At 33.0% G+C, this 23929-nt stretch overlaps 2 protein-coding genes across 3 annotated transcripts; both read right to left on the bottom strand.

The window, feature by feature from the left end:
• Positions 1–2308: 2308 nt before the first annotated feature.
• On the bottom strand, positions 2309–5468 carry LOC111505778 (uncharacterized). Of its 2 annotated transcripts, none has more exons than XM_074175719.1 (5): positions 5127–5468; positions 4530–4601; positions 3965–4036; positions 3000–3585; positions 2309–2939 (listed from the first exon to the last, which is right to left on the bottom strand). In XM_074175719.1, exons 4-5 carry the CDS (start codon positions 3579–3581, stop codon positions 2604–2606), a joined length of 918 nt encoding a protein of 305 aa, XP_074031820.1. In that variant the 5' UTR covers positions 3582–3585; positions 3965–4036; positions 4530–4601; positions 5127–5468; the 3' UTR covers positions 2309–2603. The 2 variants fall into 2 exon arrangements, with proteins under 2 accessions (XP_074031820.1, XP_074031821.1); XM_074175720.1 differs by having other exon boundaries at positions 3965–4019; positions 4585–4601.
• A 5-nt stretch (positions 5469–5473) lies between these two features.
• Positions 5474–10685, bottom strand: LOC141482439 (uncharacterized). The gene is made up of 2 exons (XM_074175718.1): positions 9660–10685; positions 5474–9602 (listed from the first exon to the last, which is right to left on the bottom strand). Exons 1-2 carry the CDS (start codon positions 10240–10242, stop codon positions 6322–6324), a joined length of 3864 nt encoding a protein of 1287 aa, XP_074031819.1. The 5' UTR covers positions 10243–10685; the 3' UTR covers positions 5474–6321.
• Positions 10686–23929: the final 13244 nt, after the last annotated feature.

Here is a 23929-nt window from a genome sequence, read left to right as displayed (position 1 = left end):
ATCGATATATTCGATGTAGCACAAGAAGATGGTGGAGCCATAGCTGCTGCTGATAATTTGCAGGATAATGAAGGTGTAATGGATCCAGAACTTGAAGATGAAGGCATTGATGATGATCCAGCGACAGACAATGGCAACATTATAATAGGGAGCCGGTGGATGAACATTAGTGAGACAGTGGAAAATAATTTAGATCTGTACTGTGTGACGGACTCTCATGTGCGTATACGAACCATTAATGATAGCATCCACACATTATGTTGGTGTTGTTTTAGATTTTATTCCCATCGAAATAGAAATAATGGTGGCGAATATGAACATATGGATTTACATTACACTATATCGATGATGGAAATAACACAAACTTGGTGTGAATCTTGTGACAGACCTCTGACGAATTTTCGCCGTTTAGATGCATGCATTATTTGTAACAATGTCCCTGCACAATGAAATGTTATAATAAATATCATTGATTTCACTATTGTTGATGTTATTTTAATAATGAACCTTTTGATGGAGAAGAAAAGTCCTTCTCAAAAAATATGATTGACACAATATACATGATAAACTAAAGTATATTGTTGAGGCATCCAAGTTTTTTTCTTAAAAAATAATTGTATTCTAGTCGACGATTTGAATTCAATTGAATTCTTCTTCAGAGCTCAAAAAGTCGTTTTTTCGTGTTGATGATATTAATAATTTAAAACCTATCAGAGATAGTAGATATTTGAAAAATAAAAATCATTGCAACAACAAATTTTCGAGACAACATCAACACAAAACGAGATGAAACAAACAAATGGCTTTATCTTTATATTCATCATTCATTTTTCACATTGAATTTTGTATTGAACTTACCTAATTTTTTTCTAACATCTATAAGTGATAGATATGAGTAATCAGTTTTCAATAAAATAATGTCTTAGGTTGAACACTGCCCCAAATCACGCAGTATTCCGTGTGCACCAACCAAATTATGTACACTCCGAGTACACTAGCGTAACCTAACCATTCTGATCATCATCGATAACGACTATTTCAGGATCTGGAGAATCAGCTATCATAATGATTTCTGGGGGGTCGGCGAATTGATTTTGTACAATTTCTTCATCCAAATACGGTTCCATAAGGTCAGGGCTGGGTGAATCCCGAAAGATTGGAAAAAATTCATTCATCACACCAAAGTCGCCGTCGCTATCATTTGGGTCGTCAAATAGACCGTATTCGTCAGCGTCGAATTCGAAACCACGGTCCTCATCCAAATCAATTGTGGTGTCTGAATATCCATCGAAGTTGTTGTCCACACCCGTTGAATTGATAATTTCCACTTGAATGTCTCCATAAGCTGAATCCTCAGAAGGAACGAAATATGGTTCACTCGTTGAATCGGCTTCTTGCACAACCGGTGTTACTTGATTCATGATGAGGGAACAAGTGGTCTGTTACTTGCAGTGTGAAGCTGAAAATCTCCAATCTTTCGACATTGACAATGAATGACATCACAAATCCTTGGGATATTTCCCAAGGATTTGTCACATGACCTCGATATATGAACACAACTTATTTATATCTCATATGACCTTGTGTTATGAAATGTCATATACCCGCCGACATGGAGTTTTGGCCTTGGTTTTACTTGATTCATTATGAGGGAACAAGTGGTCAGTTACTTGCAATGTAAAGCTGAAAACTACCAATCTTTCGACATTGACAATGAATAACATCACAAATCCTTGGGATATGTGTGTCATATGACCTTGATTATATTTTGTGTCACATGACCTCGATATATGAACACAACTTATTTATATCTCATATGACCTTGTGTTATGAAATGTCATATACCCTCCGACATGGAGTTTTGGCCTTGGTTTTACTATCTCATACGACCTTGTGTTATGAAATGTCATATACCCTCTGACATGGAGTTTTAACCCTAACGATTGACTTTGTTTTCGACAGATAACTTTTGAATGTAATGAATGATAATCTCATTCTGTTTTCTGAAAAATAACCATTGATTTGTCTTCATCTGAGTCATCCATCTCAATATAGGATGTAGAATTTTTTTTTGATCTGTGGCATTGACGACATTTAATAATCAATGCTACAATCATTTTAATTTTTTCAGAGATTGAAAATAACTTTCTAATTGTTACTTTTATATATTTTTTAAATAATCAGATTTGCACTTTTAGTTATGAGTAGAAAGTAAGATACATAAATATTATTTGTTTTTTAGAAATAAAAATGACTAATCATTATTTTCCTTATTTATTTTTCAAAATATAAAATATACTTTTTTACATATAAATAGAAATTGCATAACATAACTTTATTTTGTTTTTTTTAAACTAAATGATTAACTGATACATTCATTATTCATTTTTTCAAATATGAATAATCAATTTTACACTTTTAAATATGACTAGAAAGTGACACTCACATATAACTTTATTAGCAACATACAAAAAAAAATATTTACAAAATATTTATTGGGGGAGATTTCTCGACACGATTGCTCTGAATAATACAGATATGAAAATAATATAGAAAATATTATGATACATGAATTGCAAATGTATAGGGAAAGATAAAAATTTTTACAAGAGATGTAAGATGGAATTTTCATGTATCTCCTTACTGAAGATTTCCAATTGTCGAATTTTGGGAGAAAGTTTTTTCATGTGAGCAGATCTCTCTCGTTGAGCTGCTCTCATTTGTTCACATTCCACTTTGAGGAGAGAAACTTGCTCTTCCAGTTCAACAAGTTTTTCCTTCTTCGCTCTATATTCCGTTTCGAAGCCATTGTAAGCGTGATACATCTCTAGAAATTTATCTCTCCTGGATCTCATAAATGAAAACCAATCGTCTGAGTTTTCGAGGTCAATCGTTGGGGGAGGCGTGCTTCCAGCACTAACATTATCGTATTCAGGAACCTGTGGAATGAAAGGATATGATGAACTAACATCTTGTCGCGTTTGAGTAATGATAATTACCTGATGGAGTGATGTAGAAGGTCCTGCTATGGCTTCCATCTCTCTCACTTTTATCGACTTGACTTTATCCCTTTTTTCGTGTTTCGCCTTGTGTCTCCTTCTAGATGGCGACTTCGAGGTAGACTTTTTAGACTTCTTCGCCTTCTTCATTATTTTTTCATCACTCTCCATTTTTTTTCTTTTTCGTCTCTCAAGGTCATCATCCGAACTGTTCTGAATGATTGAACTATGTGGAGATCCCATATTCTTCGAATATGTTTCCTCCATCTCTAATATGTTACTCACAACAGTTTGTGATAAGTTCGGAAGTGACTCATCAAGATTCTGGGTGTGAGTCGCCATCACATTATCAATGTTTGAGGGATTGTCATTCATCTCCACATGGTTTGGATTGAATCCATTTAAAAATGATTTAGCATTGTGCATCTGCTGAATGGAAGTCATCACCGGTTGTGGTATCTCCCCGCCTTCCTGAATGATCACGTTCTGGTGGACAATTACATCCCTGCGATCCATTTCACACATTTCTGATCGGTTCACAGAGCTTGATGGTTTTAATAAAGCTTCTTTCAACAAAGACATGGTTCTGAAATCAAAAAATAATAGACAATATAATATGATTAAATTTAATTAGCTAACAAAAAAGTTTTCATCTTTTCTTTTCATCACCTTGATACAAAACAGTGGAAATCTTTCAGAAAAAGCAATTTCAAAAGAGGTAACTATATACGAAGAAGTAACTTTTAATCACAATGTACCCTTTCTAAAACAACTACTTTCAAAAAAAACATTGAATTACATGAAACAAAAATTACATTCAAATCAATTACTTTCATATGAACACTGAATCATACAAAAAAAAAAAACTTTATAGAAAAACAAAAACCGTTCTTTACCAAAATTATTCTCATCTTAAAATATAACCTTTTCAGTTTGATATGAATAATATAGTAGGTTGTACTTACATCGAGATGAATTTTCAGCTGCTAAGATTTGAAGGCTTTGATGGAGTTGCTTCACCTGCCTGCTTTATTGAACTGAAAGGAAGGAATCAATTTCAAAAAAGAATTCCATATAACATCATCAAAATCTCAATGACCTTTTAGAAACCTTCAAACTTGTTTCACACTTTTCAAGGTTGTATTACGTTCACATAAAAACCAATGACCTTTTAGAAACCTTCAAACTTGTTTCACACTTTTCAAGGTTGTATTACGTTCACATAAAAAACAACTACTTTCATAGAAAACAATGAATTATATGAAAAAAAACTCTGAACTGATAATTTGATATGAACACTGAATTATACAAAAAAAAAATTTTGAAACTGAAAAGAAGGAAGCAATTTCAGACAAGAATTTCATATATCATTGTCACATCTCAACTTCCTTTCAGAAACATTCAAATTTTGTTCAGAATATTCAAGGTTATAGGTATTAAGTATAAATAACCGTTCTTTACCAAAATTATTCTCATCTTAAAATATAACCTTTTCAGTTTGATATGAATAATATAGTAGGTTGTACTTACATCGAGATGAATTTTCAGCTGCTGAGATTTGAAGGCTTTGGTGGAGTTGCTTCACCTGGCTGCTTTATTGAACTGAAAGGAAGGAATCAATTTCAAAAAAGAATTCCATATAACATCATCAAAATCTCAATGTCCTTTTAGAAACCTTCAAACTTGTTTCACACTTTTCAAGGTTGTATTACGTTTACATAAAAACAACTACTTTCATAGAAAACAATGAATTATATGAAAAAAAAACTCTGAACTAATAATTTCACATGAACACTGAATTATACAAAAAAAAAATTTGAAACTGAAAAGAAGGAAGCAATTTCAGAAAAGAATTTCATATATCATCGTCACATCTCAACTTCCTTTCAGAAACATTCAAATTTTGTTCAGAATATTCAAGGTTATATTAAGTATAAATAAAAACTCTCTTTCGAAAACATCTACTTTCATCAAAATCAGTTGATTTACACAAAAAAAAATACTTTTGGAATAGATAATTTTATATGAACACTGAATTGAATACAAATTAGAAATTCAAAAAACTAAACACTCCTAAAATTATAACCCTTTCAATTCGAAATGAATAATATAGTACACTGTACTTACATTGAGATAACTTCAACTGCTAAGAATCGTTGATGATTATTGGGTTGCTTGAGTCAACTATATCACTTGACTTGAGTGTGTCACTGCAAGTTAGTTCGATGGGTAAGAGATACTAAAACAGAATGATGTGTCGTCCCTTCTGATTCTGTTCTGCTGTTCGGAAAGGTCAGCCCTTTCTGGTGGGGATTGAATTCGAGTCTTATGATTTGTCCCAACGATACAAAATTGAAAATGGAAGAAAAGGGTAGTAACAGTTTATTGTTGGTAGAAACTAATTTGAGATTTTACAATTGTTCAGAGTGCAGGGTCATATAATCACAAAATTGTTAGAATTCCACCTTTATCACCCTATAAAAACTCCCCGAATATCCTAATGGACATTTCGACGGTTTCTACCTCAATTATGTCAATGCACCTCTGAACGTGCTAATGAATTTTACGATCAGGGTTTCCTACCCGAATTTTTTTTCAAATAAACCATTCAACCTCTTGCATCCCTTCAATAAAATAATATTGTCTAGACACGCTATAAAAGTTCCTGAATGGACACTTCGAGGGTTTCTATCTCAAATATGCCAATGCACTTCTGAACGTGCTAATGGATTTTACGGTCAGGGTTTCCTACCCGAATTTTTTCTTCAAATAAACCAATCATCCTTTGGCATACCTTCAATGAAATAATGAGATTGAGTAGAATACTGCACCATATAATCATAAAATATTTTCTCTCCAAAAATAAACCAAACAACCTTTTGCATCCCTTCAATAAAAGAATGAAAATTGTCTCGACATCAACAGCATATAATGATAAAATATTTTTTCTCCAAATAACCAAACATCTTCTCGCTTCCCTTCAATAAAATAATGAAATTGTCTAGACTTCAGAGACATATAATCATAAATTTTTGTTTGAATATCGATATTTTCTACCCACAAAGTTACAAAACTTAGATACTAAACATCCTTTTTTCCCAAAAATGGCGAATACGCGCAATTGTCAGTTTTTGGAATAAAATATAATAACTGAATATTTTTTCTAAATCATATACTCGCGCTAAACTAATTGTGACTCAATCACTTATGAACATGAAATCTTAATTCTAATTTATAGTGACACCACAAACGATTTGAACGATTCTTTTCGTCAAATATGAATTTTCCAAAATGTTAAAAGCAAAAATTAGATTTGTAAAATTCAATTACTCGATTGCTCTTCCAATAATGCAATAAGGAGATCTAGGTTTTCATCGATGGTATTGTTGGAATCTTTCATTACTTCCAAAAGAATTCTCAGATTCTGTTGGGAGCTTGTTTGATAAAATTCAATATCGGAATGACCCCAAGGTAATGTTTTGGTAGTATTCGGAATTATGAATCTTTTATCATCGTTATGCGACAGAGCGACTTTATTACACATCAAAGTATAAATATCATGTAAATCACTTCTGAATACATTCATCTTTCGCAATATTGTTCCACCTGTTTCAACAATCCTAATGTAATCGTCAATTGAAATCCGATTTTTAATCACGGATTTTTTGACACCCTTAGCCCTTTTAATTTCATTTGACACACTTTGGATGTGATATGCTTTTGCTCCAGTCCCATGAAAACTAATAATAGTATCGTTTGGAAGTTCGTCTTTCATATTTCCAATTACCGACTTCGTAACTGGCACATGGAACTTATTTTCCAACGGATAGTTGGAAGTGTCAAATTTATCAACATTCTCAATGATAAATTCATAAAAATTATCTGTCATTATTTTCAAAATCAAAGAGTCTGTGTCGGTGTAGAGAAGAGAAGAACGTGATCCGAAATGTTTTTTAATAACATCATAGAAAAAGTCGTAAATGACAGTTTTCGACATATCCAATATACTAAACCCCAGATACAATGGTTTGTTGTAACAAACCTTAACTTTATCCATATGTATGACTACAAAGTCTTCTGCAATTATGGATAATGTTTTGAAATTAGGGCGAGCTATCAAAGCGTTAGCACCCATTCCTCCCCGTATAGATTCCCAATGTGTAACAATTCGAATGTCTCTCCTGTTGTAAACATTTTCCAAAGTTTTCCCATAAATAGAGTTCACATTTAATTTGAAGTAATTCTTCTCAAACTTATTGGTGGCTTCATTTCTCAGTTTAGTATTTAAATCGATATATTTTTTCAACCATTGTGACTGATCGAATCTGAGAACTCTATGGGTTCTAATCAGCTTTAAACCATTACGAAGCGCCTGTTTCAAATTTCTATAATGAACGATATATTTATTTTTATCATTCAAATTAGGTATAAGTTTGGCTATTTTAGACTTTGACCCAGGCGGTATGATACTTTCAACCAAAAATGGTAAGTCTGAATGTAAATCGTGCATTTCAACGGGGTAGTGAATATCAACTTCAAGAATGTATCCTTGAGAATTTTCATCTGGAATACTGACGATATCTAGTTTACTTATTTCATCGGAGGTCAACCATGTGAACCCTCCAAAAGGTAGTGATTGAGACATGCTATGACCATACAGATTTGTTGCATCCAAATACATGATAAATGATGAAGCTTCATTAGGATTATAATTTGGAAGGAATTGATTATTTGCAATGTGCTGTCTCTCCGAACATTGACTAACACCGCCACGAATACCTTTTTGAAAAAAATGCACCATGTCTATATCAGTTAATAATTCCAACTTGATGCCTGTATATTTCAACATAGCGTCCCAAGAAAGTCCTGGAGATGTGAAATAATGTGCAGGATCCAATTTATATGTACTCAAACTCATGTTTCTGAAATTTTCGAAAATATCACACAGTAATAGAACATCTGATTTTAAGTAAATATCAGAATATTCACCCAAATCACAACAATTGAATGTTTTCCATACCTGCTTCACTCTATCATATTCATTATCAGAAATATGTCTTTCATTCAGTTTGTCAAAAAAGTCCGCCTTTGATGGTATAGATGAATAATTCAATTTATCTAAAGAATCGATGAAACTGTATGGAAAAACACCTTTCTGTCTCATAAGTTTAAATTTATCATTTTCTGGAAAATGTTTTCTCATTTCCACAAAATGTTTCTCATCTAAATTATCGCCCAACTCTTGAAGAGATGCACTCATAAATTTGAAACTATCAATGAACCTTAATTTCAAAAATACTTTTTTCAATTGCCCATTTCGATTTAATTTGTTTTCCATAAATAAATGTTTCGTGAAAGAAATATATTTCTCTTTAGTTTGAGCGAGGACGTCAACTTTACTTTTATTGGTGCATAAATCTTTTATGAACAAGTGACAGTCATACCCACTGAGATTATGGAAAATGATCGGAATGAAATTGGGCAATTTGAAATTGAGATTACATATGGAATGTGTTGCCCCAATATTTTTTTTTCCTGTCAGGTGACAATGATCACGGATTTTAATGTCATTCTCTTCGAATGTCTTTCCACATATAGCACATGTAGTGGCATTATTGAAATCATTTTCTTCCTCAACAGTCAAAGGGTTCATTGGAACGATATTTTTCAAATATTTGTGATATATATTGGTGACGTCAGCCTCCAACTTTGAAATGAAAACTTTAGATGCATCAGCCCCTCTATACAATACGAATTTTGAAATTGAATCATCAAAAGAGCACTTTATGAAATATGAGAAAGCGTATGGTTCATGAAGATAGGTTCGATTTGTGAAAGACTTAGCAGGATTTGGCTCATTTGTGTGCAGTGGTTTAAGGATTGATTCAAAATCTCCATACACCGTGAATGGAACCCTCAACTGTTTCTCAATATTTTCAAATTTCAAAATATTCTCAGGTACGCATTCACCGAATTTATCAACTCTGAATTTAGGGGTTGGTGTTGTTGTCGATATGTGATTACAATCATTCAATTGATGTCGCAATAAACCCCGCTCATTACTAAAGTATAATAAACAACCATCACAGAAATATTTTCTATGTTCATGTGCTGATATTTGAGATGATACTAATCTCGATAAATCTTTAATCCAACAATAATGACTGTTACCAGAATCATCCATTATATTAAGCAGATTCACATGACTATTAAGTCTACGTTTCGAATAATGTAACGGGCCTACAACATCATATGAATCTTTACCGTTTTTGAAACATTTTTCTAAACCATAAACATTGATAGAGCAATCATTCATAATCTCAAATTTAGGAATATCTTTCAACTTTACTGGAAAATCCATACCTGCTACATTCAACACGGTAGAGAAGTGAGGATAAGATGAAATTTCACACACTCTCACACTGGCAGGATACAAAGCTGAAGTTACAGCCCATGCAAAACAGTATTGATCTTGATTAATAACATTCACAACACTTTTCTTCAACTCAATGAATTTGGGTAACTTGATATAAGAAGAGCCTCCAAGGGGACTATACTTGTTAACATTTACTTCCATAAACAGAATTTCCTCGATAGTCCAACCTGAAAATTTATTTTCTCTTCACATCTAATAACCAATTTTGTGAATACATCACTTACCTGAATCTCGATGTTGAAATTCCATTGCTTGAGCAGTTAAAGCATCAATAAAAATGTTATAAATCACATTCAAATCCATCGATTGATCGACAACTTGATTGGGACTATTGAATGATTTTACTTCTAAATTCTCCTTAGTTTGAAGATAGTAACGTCCAAACACCTCCATATTGACTTTCACACTTTTATGGATAACTAACACTTCTTCGAGTAGTTTAAAAACTTTTTGCTTCAATTCATTGAAAAATGTTGGGTAATCAATGTGACGGTTTTGACTATCCACTCTATAGCTCACAATTCTACACTTGAATGCTGTGCGTATGATTTTAACACCGTCCCCATATTGAATACATGCATTTGTTCTATGTTGCAAAGTCCTCCGATGAATATTCATCTGATCACTTGCAATATTCAAATTGCAACACAAACAGGTTTGCATTTCTGGAGATAATGGAGCGTTTAACCTAGGCCTCTTCGACATTGATGGTCCTTCATTATTTGCAAGAATACATGATTCTCGCTGATGACGACGCAAGTTATCACTCCGAGTGAAACTATTTCCACATTCACTACACGTATACATCTTTTATATAATACCACACGATTATGATGAGAATACGGACAAAAAAGAAACATTCACAACACACATGTTATATGTGCATAACCCCCCACTCCAATGCAAGGTAAATCTACGTCATTTTATCAAATATCACTCAAACTCAAGGTAATACATCAGTAATATCGTTCAAAATTTTTCCCAAGGTCATATGACGTGTTCGAAGCTCGAAATCGCTTAGGAAATTTCCAAGGTCATGTGACCATGCAAGGCCAAATCATAGCTGTACAGTAAAAAGCGGTTCACGGTCATGACATCACACAAATCTCAATGCCAGTCATGGGCGGGGAGTAAAAAAGGGGTTTCACCTCATTACACATCTCAATGCCAGTCATGGGCGGAGAGTAAAAAAGGGGTTTCACCTCATCATGTTACACACAACTCAAGGTCAACTCATAGGCAGAGAATGAAAAAACGAATCAAGGTCACAGTCAGTGGTGTGTATCTGGGGGGGCATACCCTTGGGAGGAGGTCCAGACCCGTCTTTTCCCCTCTACTTACTGTGATTTGAAAACTATTATTTGGTAACACACTTCCAAAGATGTAATGCTTGAAATAGGCCATTCCTGATAGATTTTGGCAGAAGTCATTCAATGACGACAGATTAATCGTATCGGAAGGGGTATATTTTAAAAAAAAAATCACTTTTTTGGAAAAAAAGTTTTCGACTTTCTATTTCTCCATTTTTATACAAAAAATGTGGGAAACTTCCAGAGGAAAGAAGAGAGCAGTTGAGTTGAAAATAAACTCTTCACAAGGATGCATACATCATGCATATTTATTGTGAATGGACTGACCCGTTACTCAATGAAAATATTAACACTCAGTAAAAAAACAGCTCTTATATTCTAGGGTTATTTGAAATGATTTGTTTCGAAATGAGTTCGTTGCTTTAACTTCGTAAAACGAATAAAGATAGATTTAAAATACGTGAAATGAATTTCAAATGCCAAATACAAGGTAGATTCATTAGTTGGTCAAATGGAGATGTATATGTTTTGAAGAGCTATTGGTCTGTTGAAATATTCAGAATCGAGAGAAGTAGAATCCAGAAAATGCATTTTTCAATTATGCGAACTTATAATAAATATACAATCGTTTTTTTTTTGTGGCAGTGGCATTCAGACCACATGCTAGGTTATATTATTTCCTTTTCAATGCCAAAGATAAGGTGGACAAGTTGGAGAAATCTGGAGTTTATAATTAAGTGTCCGGAGTGTAATAGTGTTTATGTGGGACAATGTGGTCGAAATTTTCAAAAACGGTATGTTGAACATGAAAGGTCCTTCAGACTAGGAAAAAATGATTCGACGTTTTCAAACCATTCCTTGGCATGCAACCACAAGTTTCCGAATCTGAACGATACGGAAATTTTGCACTATGCAAGGAAGGGTTACAAACTCAATTATTTAGAATCCTTGGAAATTCACAAGCATAATAAACATTGCGGGTGCAACTTGTTAAATGATCAAATCGATTTAGTTTACTCACCGGTTTTTAAATTGGCACATCCGCACTGTAAACTGTAAATTCAAGTACTCAATCAAGCCAAGTACCTCTATTAGTACCTACAAGGGTGGTATATAAGGGCTAATGTAATGAACCATTGTTAGTTTATTGTATACGTTTGAAAATGTCCGACGAAACTGCAGTAACGTTAGTTATAAATAAAAGTGGTAGAAAATATAGAAAGTTTCATTTCTCTTTTCTTCATTATGATTTCCCACCACGTAGTAACGGCTATATCCATCAATTTATTAAATGAGTTTGTTTTTCAGCAGTCTGCATTGCCTTTAATTTCGGGTTTATTGAGGAAGGGTACAAGTACTTATTCTGAAAATGTAATTTATTTGGGTTGAAGTTAAATTTCGAAATGTCAATTTTTTGGGAAATATTATATTTATTAAGATGAATGAAATCAAACAAAAATATAATTAAAGTTATGATCAAGAATCGCTTGTAGAGTTATTATTATCCTCACTGGTACTATCGTTGTCACTATCGCCTTGAACATTTATAATAATTTTGTCTATTGCGAAATCAAGAGCAAGTTCCTTTGCAGCATGAAATTATTCGAAACGTTTAGCGCGTTCGCAACGTTTTTTCCACTGCTCTTGAGAAAACGAAGTGACGAATTAGTTACATAAACTTTCAACGGATTCGAAACTGAAGTTCACATTTTTTGCAGCCACATATTGTTTCAGTGATGCCCAAACTAATTCTACTGGGTTCAAATCTTGATGATAAGAAGACAATCTTCGTACAGCATTACATGATTTTCCATAATTCTATCAATTTCATACAACATCGTGGTTTATGGATTTTAATGATTGAATAGAGATCAATCTTCAGCATATCATCCGTGAAATGAATGCTCCATCGCCTAAACCATTCTCTCATCTCATCTTTCCTCGAGGACATGTTATACTGAACATTATGGTATGGGGCATTGTCTATAACCAAAACGCTTTTTCTGAAGGATTGTGAATTAACATTCCTTGCAACCACTTTTTGTAATTGTCGTAATTCATTTCGCTATAATAGTCGCCCGATTTTGTGTTGGCTATGAATTTTAGATATGAATATTTAACAAATCCATTTTCTCCTCCTGCATTCACAATTATAAGTCTTTGTCAATTGGAAATTGCTGCAAACAACCCTTGATTCAAATCATCATTCCAACTCTCCTCATGTGTATGTGAAGCATGAATATATGTTTCATCCATATAAATTATTATTCGACTTTCTTCACGATATTTCTTCATGTCTCTGAAAAACTTCCTTCGCAACTGCTGAATCGCCGATTTTTCTATTAGCAATTTTCTGTTTTTTTCGTTTTCCTCCATCTGAACCCTATTTCTTTCATCACTTTTCTAAGATGAGAATTTATTTCTCAGTAATGTAATAACTGATTATATATCGACGAAGAAGGCCCTTGGCGGAATCATCAAAATCTGATTTTGATGCTTTTTGATGTCTGTTTTCATTAAGCGTTGGGAAAGAGGATGACTCGCCATTTTCAATTGTTTTTATTTCATGAGCTATTCCTATACTGTTACCCAAAGTTACACCCGCAGCTTTTGCACAAAGCTCTTGAACTTTTTTCAGGTCCATGCTTATGCCATTATCAGCTTCTTGTTGCATGAAAAAAAAAAGTACATTAGCAATTAGCACTTCTCTCGTTTGACCACTATACTTCACTGAAGTGTCGTTAAGACTGAGCTCAGATGGTCCTTAAGGGTTTTCTATCACGCGCATCTTAGGGGAGGTCCTAAGCCGAGACTTTGAAGTCGCTTCCTAGATTTGACAAGCTGTACAGTTTTCTATTATTGAGCAGAGATTTTATGTCAGTATACTTGTTGAATTATAATAAATTATTGGACACACACATACTACTTCAGTATATAAAACTGTATTTTCTTCAACCGCCAACACTGTATCTACTCTTAGAGATTGGATTTTCCCCTAAATATCTTATAGGCGAGGAATGTTCGACCGGGAAATACTTAAACTTTTTAAGACAACGAGTACGTCACTGCTAAAACTATTTGACCTTGAACTCAGTTGATTCGAAGGAAAATACATCGATAATATAAAAATTCCAGAATAAGCTTTACGTGGTGAATTCGAAGAAAATCTAATCTCTTAATTTTTTATCCTCATCTCTTTATGAACAATGACATCATTTGAGAATATTGAGACTTGATATCAAAACAAAATATTTTGCGGACAACAATTTGTGTTTACTAATTGGTACATAGAAATAAATGAAACATTACAAATTTTGTGTCGTTACAGTAATTATTCTACTAACGACACTTCCAAAATATAAATCATAAAATTATAAAACAACAAAAAAATTAATTGGCGCTCCGGGGCGACTTCATTGATTTCAGTGACGCATTTGATGTTTTAGCTGCAGGAAAACCCGGAAAAACCTGCAGTAAACCTGCAGATCTTGATCTGCCAATGTCCTCTCTCTTATAAAACAAAATGTCTCCATAAGCTCCAATAAATTCAATACATCGCCAGAACTTAGTGAACAGTCCGTTTCGTCTTTGACCAAGGCCAATGGCCAGATTTAACGCCAGAACCACAGTGAACAATGACTGCATGAAAATTATAATAGTGGTCTGCTAGATTGAAGTATTCATCAATTTCGAACCTTCATAAGAGTTTGGTGCTTCCGTCAGAGGTTGAGCCATGTTTGAAGTTCATTAGTGTTATTATTAAATTGATTGGTACCTCAGCTATACTTGTTTTCTTATGACAATCAGCTAAAGTTGTTCTTCTTATTTGTATTCACCAGATTATTCTGCAGAACACAACTTTAGACATTATATACGAAAAACTCGGGGATACATGTAACTTATAAATACTAATCGACCTCTATCAATTCCATAAAATAAATAATTTAAAAGTTTAAATGTTGTGGCATAATAATTTTTCATTCACATAGGGCCATGTTTAAAATATGTTTACAATAATTGAATCATCGAAGTTATTTCTGTTATTTTTTTGGAATGATTTATCAAATGGATGTATCAATGTAAATTTGGTTCAGTTGTAGTAGATTCAACTTGAATACAGATTTGTAGGGAAAAAGTTCCCTCTCTCTGTCTCTAAAGTTGAATTGTTATAGTTTGAACTTACTTTCCATCAATAATGTTTTTTCTATCAAATTCCTGTTTCGTTGCTCTCGTAGGTTTTCATTAGATTGATAATTTGGCAGTAGGTTTAGTAACGTGGAGGATTTTACAAAGTTGCTGTCTTGAAATCCTTTATAATCTTATGCTGTTGAAAAAACATAAAGCTCGACTGTATGAGTAATTCCTTCTGACAAACAAGTTATTTCGTTTTCTGATTTACAAAAATACAATACATTGATCACAATACATCTCATATTGAACATAAAATTCTCATACATATTTATGATAATAAAATTCAACAGATAAGCTATCAAGATATTCGAGAAACATTCAGTAATTTCGTCATGAAGGTTGCAAAAAGTCTACTGTTTGTTGATTCTCAAATTTTTTATTTTTAAATGTAACCTCAGGTTTTGGACTTTCTTTTTGAATCTAAAATAAACAAAACCAAAAGAAAAAAGTCGAGATATAACAGAAGGTGGTTTATTCTACATTTTGATGATAATTACACATTCAAATAATTATTTTTTACACAATTGATTCCTATCTACTACTTTGATAGCAAAATTAGTGCAACACAATCACTCTCATCACTCTTAATACAAAAAGTTTCAAAAAATTCGAATGAAAAATATACACTATGCAAGGTCAATTCCAATCAAAACATTAATTCGATGTCACTGTATGTCAAAATTACATTGGAATGATCCAAAAATTCATTCACTAGACTACGTTCTAATACATTTTTTAACGGTTTGTTGTTAAGGCGGTACAATTGATATTATTTTTTTATGAAAATATTATATTCGTAAGTATTTAAATAAATTCATAATTTATCTCGAACAAACTCATTTCCAGTTATCAAGCTAAGCCTCAGTAACATATTTTTGTTGTTTTGAACACACTTGTTTTGCTAGTTTCTGAATGAAAAATTATGCATTTCCTAACGAACAAAATTTTTGAGTCGACAAAATGATTTTTGATTTTGATTTTATGGACATGACTTAATCGATTTCACCTTTATACTATTATATAACTCCTTTTGCTCAAAAATACATTTCTTTTTAAACATGATATAGTGGAACTACTTTCAAAATAATCTAGAACAGGTTGATATTCTTCTTGAGGTAGTGCTTTGCCTATAGAACTGATTTTTTATTTATTACTCTCTCAAACAAAATTCGACACTTAATTTTTCATTATAAAGGTACAGTAACTATCAAAACGAAAACTTTCCATTTAAATTAATTATTATTATCTGAATGAATAATATTTCTGCAAATACTTTCAGCACCACCTATTGAACAATAAAGTAACTACAACCAGTTCAGAACATCCATATTTTACAAATCATTGAATTGAACCTCCCACTGATAGATGGAGCAGCCTGAATCATCATGGATGCATTTTCTACTTGGGAAAGTTATAAACAAGATACATAGATATTGTATTCATCTTTGTTACTAGCACTAGTAAGGCAATAATGAGAACTGTGTTACTCGATAATTTTGTGTCATTAACACCCAGACAATTAACCCAATACGTCATGTCCTACATCAGTTTTACAATCCAACAATTTTGTTGAAATTGTATTTAAAATAATTTTTGGGATATTTTTGAGTTAATCAAAACTCAATCATGTACGAGCGGGGTAATGTATGCTACTTACAGAACAATGTACATTTGGTAAACGTGAATAAGTGATCATTATTGAGCTTGCAAACAGTTATAATAGGGAAGCCTAAGCGGGGATTTCGGGATTTACTGAAGAGCGGCAGATTAATATACAGGGGGATACCTTGTACCTGGTTAAGTACCTCCACCAAATATGAGCCCCATATATAAGGCCTCCCGTGAAGAATAAAGGACCAAATTAGTAAAAAAAAATGATCATCAGAAATTCTCGAGCGCGTCACATTAATGTAGGGCGAGTTAATTACATGCTGAAAAGTGTATATTTCAGTAATCTGACAATTTGAGAGTGACGTAAAGAAAGGGGAGGGCAGCAAAGTTTTTAAAAAAAAACGTCATCTCGACGTTTTCGAGCGTAACTAATTTTTTTTTATTTTGAAGAAAATAATTCAAGGATATCGAAAAATATATAATCTGACGATTTCTGCAAGCTGAAATAGCAAAAATTCGTCGAGAAAGTTTAATGCGTGATGCCTATATTTCCCTCTCCGCGTTTCTATTCCTTTTTCATTTTTTCTCCATCTATTACTCTCTCACTCCGTCCCCTCTCTGAATTCTGTTGCCATGACGCCATCACAGCTGATCACAGGGACTCGTTCGTGATGAAGATGAAGATGATGAATGATTAATCAATTAATTGATGGATGTAGCCGTTACTACGTGGAAGGAAATGATAATGAAGAAAAGAGAAATGAAACTTTCTATGTTTTTACCACTTTAATTTTTTGTAACTAACGTTACTGCAGTTTCGTCCTATAAGGACATTTTCAAACTTATATATTGTATAAGTAACTGCAGTAACGTTAGTTTCAAATAAAAGTGGCAATAAACATAGAAAGTTTCATTTCTTTTTTCTCCATCAATTAATCAATTGATTATAAAAAATTAAATTTTTTTGAGAATTTTTTTTTAATTATTTTTTTATAAATACAAGTATTCTACTTAAAAAACATACACTCATTGATGTGCATGCTATTTCCTGAGATTTTCCATTAATTAAGTTCAATGATTGAAAAAATAATTTAAAAAAATATTTTTTTGTCAGATTAGGCGAATCCCTCTAGATAATCGTCAGATTATGAGACAGCACGTCTGAAACCATATATATCTCAATCTGACGCGCTTGAGTATTTCAAAATGACGATTTTTTTTTTCCACATTATAATAATGGCCGCGAGTTTGCGTCAGATCGAAATCGTCAGATTATTGAATGAGAGCTTTTTTTGGTGCTCTTAACACCCCCTCAGAAAATCTGACGTGCTCGATTAATTTTTTTTTTCATTTTTAACCCTTACGTACAACCACCCACATAATGCAAACGATCAGATTAACATACCAACATTATTAAAAATACGTAGGATATTGATACTATCAATATCGGACGCGCTCGAGTATGTCCATGCAACAGTTTTTTTTACATATTTAATAATCTATAGCAGCTTCCCCCACCGATGAAAAGGTATATATTATATAACATTTTTTTCTTTTTATCATCTGAGCTTTCCAATAGGTCTCTATGACGCTCGAGTAAATCCCCATTTTGCATCGTGGGTTCCCCTGCTATTAAAATAATCTACTCAGTCAAGTTATAAAAGTTCGTTACAATACCTTTTTGCGTAATTTTTTTTGGCTAAATCATCGACGATGTCGTCGATGCACAAAAGAGCTGAAGGTCGATCTCAGATATTTTTTATCCTTTTTAGGCAAGAAGAGCTCCTCTCACCCAAACAATTGTTGGGGAATGTGCAATGACAATTGAGAGAGGAAAGTTATCAGCAAAATTTGTTGCAGACTTTCATATGTAAGACATCAGAAAAACGTCATGCCAAAATCTTTTTTATTTTCATAATGTAGCACAAAAAATCGATCCCCAAATTTGCCGCCCCAAAAATCTGCCACCTTAGGCTCAAGTCTACTCAGCCTGTTGGTAAATTTGCCACTGAGTTGGTTTTCTCTAATTGACAAGATGTTTCTAGTGAAACAGGATATGGAACCTCGGTCTTTTCAATATCTATGCTCAAATTATTAAAATAATTATGATCAAAATTGACGAAATTAAAGTTGCTCTCGACAATTTTATAAAAATCTGGCATAATCGAGAAATTTATTGTTGGTAAACGGTGACAAAATGAATGATTTCACCGGTTTACATAAATTTGCACTGGTTGATTTTTCAAACTCGGCTTTTACGACACATAACTATTGAATTTGCTGAAAATATAGAATTGCAATGATTGATTCGAAAAATAGATACCTATTCTCTTCAACCCATTAACGACCAACACATTAGAAATTTGTAATTGAAAAAAAATTCATTGTGGCACGTTCAGAACACTCAAAAAAACAACAATTCGTCAGTAAAAAAAATAAAAACTCACAGTATTGAAAAAAACAAGTGGGTGCATTTCCTACATAAATGAATGGTGTTACTTTTACAAAATTGACATTTTTTTCTTGCACTGTTTCTTGCACTGTATCTCTAATTATCACATGTCCGACATTATCAAATCGTATATCAGCTGGTAGAGCTGATTTAGATGGTCTTCCGTATAATGGGTTGGATTGGGCACCATTCGAGGTTTCATCGGTTTCAGTTGATTGCCCACTACATTTTAGTAGACTGGATTCATTCGCAATTCTATAAATTTTCCAACTGTTCACAACCATACTGTCGATCATATTAGTGAACAATGGCCACCACCACTTTTTTCCTCTTATCCTAATTCGATAGTTGGCAATGCCATTGTCATGGAGGTCTACTCCTTCCATATATTCATTATACTGGTGTATAACATTTGGCTGGGGTATAAGAATCTCTTTACGTTCTTTTCGATTGTGGCGTTTAGCTTGAACAACGGGAAGAACTTCACACGTAGTGGTCATCACAGTTACAACATAATTGTCATTCCATCGCACAACTAGAACTCCGAGGATGGGATCGAAAGCACAATTGTAAAAACCTCTTTCCTTTTTAGCCATTTTTTTTCCATCTTCAACAGGGCATTTAGCAGTGCGATTTTCCCTCACTGTTCCTGTTGCGAAAAATCCTTTTTCTCTCAAGCTCACAAAAAGAGAATATGAAGAGGAAAAATTATCGAAAAATATCCCATGTTGTTCTGGATTTTCGACCACTGACAGGAGCTCCAAAACAACTTTAGTTCCTAATGCTACAGTAGGATTTGCTTTTTCCGATTTTCCGCCATATGGAATGAACTTGAATAAGTAACCAGTATCAGAACATAGACATCATAGCTTGAAACTAAATCTCACTGGTTTTCCACGAATAAACATTTTGCAGGAATGGCGTCCGTAATACGGTACCATTTCTTCATCAATAGAAAGATTGTCTGCAAATATCCCGAACTGTATATTCTTCCTATTGATAAAATCAAAAATTGGTGTCAGTTTTGAAAATTTATCATCTTTGTTCAACAAGTGTTATCTGACAAATGGATGTTTTTTTTTTATTGATCTGAATTTATTTCGTCTCATGGTTTCTCTCACAATGCGCACTTCTTTATCCTCATCCTTCGACCAATACATGTCAATATGTGGTAGAGTGTGATATCCGGATAATATCAGTATCCCAATTAATTTTTTCAAATCTGATTTGTTGATATGAGAATCGTGCTGTTTTTTTTGGGTTGCATAGGTATTTGAAAAATTCAAATTTTTTTCGGTCACTTCGTTATCCAAAAATAGTGAAAAGATTTCTCAAGGCGTCTTGCCGCCATGTTCTACCTACCTGAGTAGGTAGGTATATCAATTCTTTTCCATTCTGGAATAACACTCTTTTGGGATTTCGTAGCTTTTTCATTTTCTGATTCAATACGTTTTGCTATTTCACTCAGAGGAAGATTGTCTTCTGAATCATGACTATCTTCATTCGATTGTATTCTATATCACTATCCTTATTCACTTGTATTTCATAAGTTCCCGCAATATCCATTATTTCTTCTCCGATTATATTTTCATCAATGTTCTCCTCATCGGTCAACTCGTCTGTTCCCGGCGGCACATAAACGACATCAATCGAATCATATTTTGATAACCCAACTCTTCCTCCAATAAAGCACTCAACTTAAATGAATTCGAATATAGACATTAAAATCGTCTTCAATTTTTTTCTTTGCTGTGAAATACCCAATTCTAAAATTCAATCAGTAAGAAGGTCGTGAGATTCGTAAAGGAAAAGAGGTCGATTCTTAAGTGGTTCCATATTAGGAGAGAAGATTTAAAAAGGAAAACGAATAGCGCTTTCTACACATATTCCGCACAAGCCGAATCATAATATTTTGTCACTGAAGATGAACTGTGTTAAAGATATTTGCCGTAAATGTAAATGGAAATCTCGAAAAATAAAGTCTGCAGTTAATATAAGTAAAGTAGAATTTCGTTCGACTGATATTGATTGCTCAAAATTAAATGCAGTAAATATTATTAACAATGATTTTTACAGCGTTGGAGTAAAATAATGTAACTGTCATCGGGAACAATATAATGGTCGAAGGAATTTTACGGGTACTCTCGCCCTTTTCGAGTTATATGGGGAAAACCAAAAATACTGTTGTTTTTTCGAATGGAATTGTTACTTCAGAGAATATAGAAAAATGGAAAAAAACATGTTATTGTATTCGAAGTGTACTATGACGATTCAATAATGAGTATTCGATAAAACGTTTCGTGTCAACATGGCCACCATCAACTTTTTTTTTAAATAAGGGCCATCATCAGGGACAACAATTTAAAATTACGGTCCTATTGTTACTTCTTTTGTAAATTGTTTCGATTTCTTCAAAATATAATTCAGACAACCCAATAAATTTGACAGGTAGGTACCCTAACACAATGAAAATTCGTACTTTTTTGTTTGGGAAACTTTTGTGTTGCAATAATCCTTCTTTCAAGGCTTATTTCTCCTCAACCAATTATAATTCGTAATATTTTTATAGTTTTTTAATAATTTATATAATTCGCTTGTAATAATTTGGTATGATCAAAATAGCATCTCATTTCATTTATCATCCTAAACGCGTAGGCTTTGCTTGGTTTCTATGGCAGGAAAAATGAATGCGTTGGTGATATCTGTTGAGAACTGTCAGACGTTGATGAACATATCAAAGATGTATTCAAATGATGAAAGGACTAATATGCTATTTAGTTATGCAAAATCAAATAGAGATTCTCTTTTGGCAAGGAATATATATGTTGAGCTATACCCGAATCGTCGTATTCCGAACATCCAAATTTTTAGACGATTAGAAAGAAATTTGAGGGACTATGGTGCATTTGACAGAAAGAAAACAAAAAAATGGTTGGTTACTGGGAGTGTGAGGAATCACATAAATTTTATAGGTAAGCAAATATTACCACATAAAAATTTACACAGTGAAAACATCTTTTTTTTTATTTAGGATTCGCCAGTTACCAAAATTATGCTAATTAAGATTGTTCTTTACGAGAAATTGCCTACGAAATGGGGATTTCTGTAAAATCCATCAGAACTATTTTGAGAAAGAACAAATATAAATGCTGCATGATCACCTCACCTCAATCAAAGGTATTACGGAAGGAGAGTACGATTTGCGAATCGGTTCAGACATAGAAATAGGGAACTCAGAAATATTTGTAAAAAAATAATATGTACTGACGAATCAAAATTCACTAACAATGGTTGGTTTAACAGAAATATCCATTATAGGTAGAATAATACAAATGAACTTTTACATAGGGAAACCAATTTCGAAGAAAGGTTCGGAATGAATGTTCAGTTGGGAATTTTGTGAACGAACATCCTTGGCCCTTTCTTTTACGAAGCTCATTTGAATAGTGAATGTATCTTCATTTTATATTCAATGAATTCGATGACTACTTAGATGGATTGCCACAGAATATTCGCCATGAAATACAATATTTTCAACAGGATGGCACTCCTCCCCATGATCAGCAATAGTAAGGGAACATTTAGATGTAATATTGACCAGCTCGATCTCCAGATCTCATTCTTTTAGATTTTTTGTATGAGAATATATGAAGGATAAAGTTTTTCAACATCAAGTACAGATATCGACCATCTCAAACAAAAAATGAGAGATGCATGTATTAGAATTACACCTATTACAATAGAAAATTGCCACAGAAATTGTCTGGACCGACAACTTATGTGAATTCAGCAAAGAGGTCGTCAATTTGAGCTTTGATTTTCCGAATTGGTTTAATTTTTCCCAAAAGTTCATGATAAAATGAATTGTTTTTCTGTTTGATTGTTGTCACTGATGATGGTGGTTATTTCGAAAGAAACGCTATTAAAATATCAAATGTGATATACTCTTGGATTGTGAATTTATCGCTTTATCAATATCTGTAATAAAAAAGACAGGTCCGTATTTAAAAAAAGTTGATGGTGGCCATATTGACACGAAACGTTTTATGGAATATTTATTATAACATCGTCAGAGTACATTCCGAATACAATAACATTCGCCTTTTCCATTTTTTGATATTCTCCGAAATAACAATTCCATTTGAAGAAAACGGGAAACAGTATTTTTGGTTTTCCCCGTATAATTCGAGAAGGGCGAAAGTCACAGTAAATTTTCTTATGTTTTCGAGGTCAGTTAACCTTTTTTCCCATTCAATCGTCTTCGTATTTGTTACGCTTTAGAATATAGCGATGTTACCACATGATAAATGAAACGGCTTGTAGAATGAGTGAAATTTAATTCCACCTCACTTGTAATTTTTTAAGAAATTTCGAAATTAGACTAGAAGTTTCAGATTAAAGTCATACTCTAGTGCTCATGAAATTAATTTTCCTCTCATCGATCATGATCGGAGAAATTTTTGATTTCAGCTTTCTGAGGTGAAGAAGACGGTAATTCTTATTCAATGAGGAAAAGAGAATTGAAACTTTCTATGTTTTTTACCACTTTTATTTGTAACTAACGTTATTGCAGTTTCGTCCTATAAGGACATTTTCAAACTTAGAACAACATAGAAAGTTTCAATTTTCTTTTCTTCATTATGATTTCCTACCACGTAGTAACGGCTACATCCATCAATTTATGAAAATTCTTATTCGATTTTCATATCAAAAATATTCCATTGTTCAGTTATTTTTTCCTGATATCGTACATTTTTATTTTGATGTTTCGAACATAATGTTAGATACTGCTTTCATATTGAAGACGAATATCCATTTGTAACAAATTAACCATAACGTAACGAGCATATACTTTACAGCTAATGGAGCACTGTTGCATGTTATCCATAACCACTTTGACATGCGTAACCGTTACAATCTAAACCATTTA

This window comes from Leptinotarsa decemlineata, unplaced genomic scaffold (genome assembly GCF_025532065.1).
Source record: "Leptinotarsa decemlineata unplaced genomic scaffold, Ldec_3_MD MMD2_tig00001064_RagTag_RagTag, whole genome shotgun sequence".
Taxonomy (NCBI): domain Eukaryota; kingdom Metazoa; phylum Arthropoda; class Insecta; order Coleoptera; family Chrysomelidae; genus Leptinotarsa; species Leptinotarsa decemlineata.
The sequence above is the reverse complement of the archived record's forward strand: the minus strand, read 5'-3'. Positions and strand labels throughout refer to the sequence as shown.

Bases quoted from the DNA above. Each gene is read 5' to 3' on its own strand.
- LOC141482439 (XM_074175718.1), bottom strand. From the start codon at position 10,242: ATGTATACGTGTAGTGAATGTGGAAATAGTTTCACTCGGAGTGATAAC. The intron at 9,603-9,659 runs GTAAGTGATGTA...ATAAATTTTCAG, and splicing joins ATTTCAACATCGAGATTCAG to GTTGGACTATCGAGGAAATT.
- LOC111505778 (XM_074175719.1), bottom strand. From the start codon at position 3,581: ATGTCTTTGTTGAAAGAAGCTTTATTAAAACCATCAAGCTCTGTGAAC. The intron at 2,940-2,999 runs GTAATTATCATT...TTCATTCCACAG, and splicing joins CTTCTACATCACTCCATCAG to GTTCCTGAATACGATAATGT.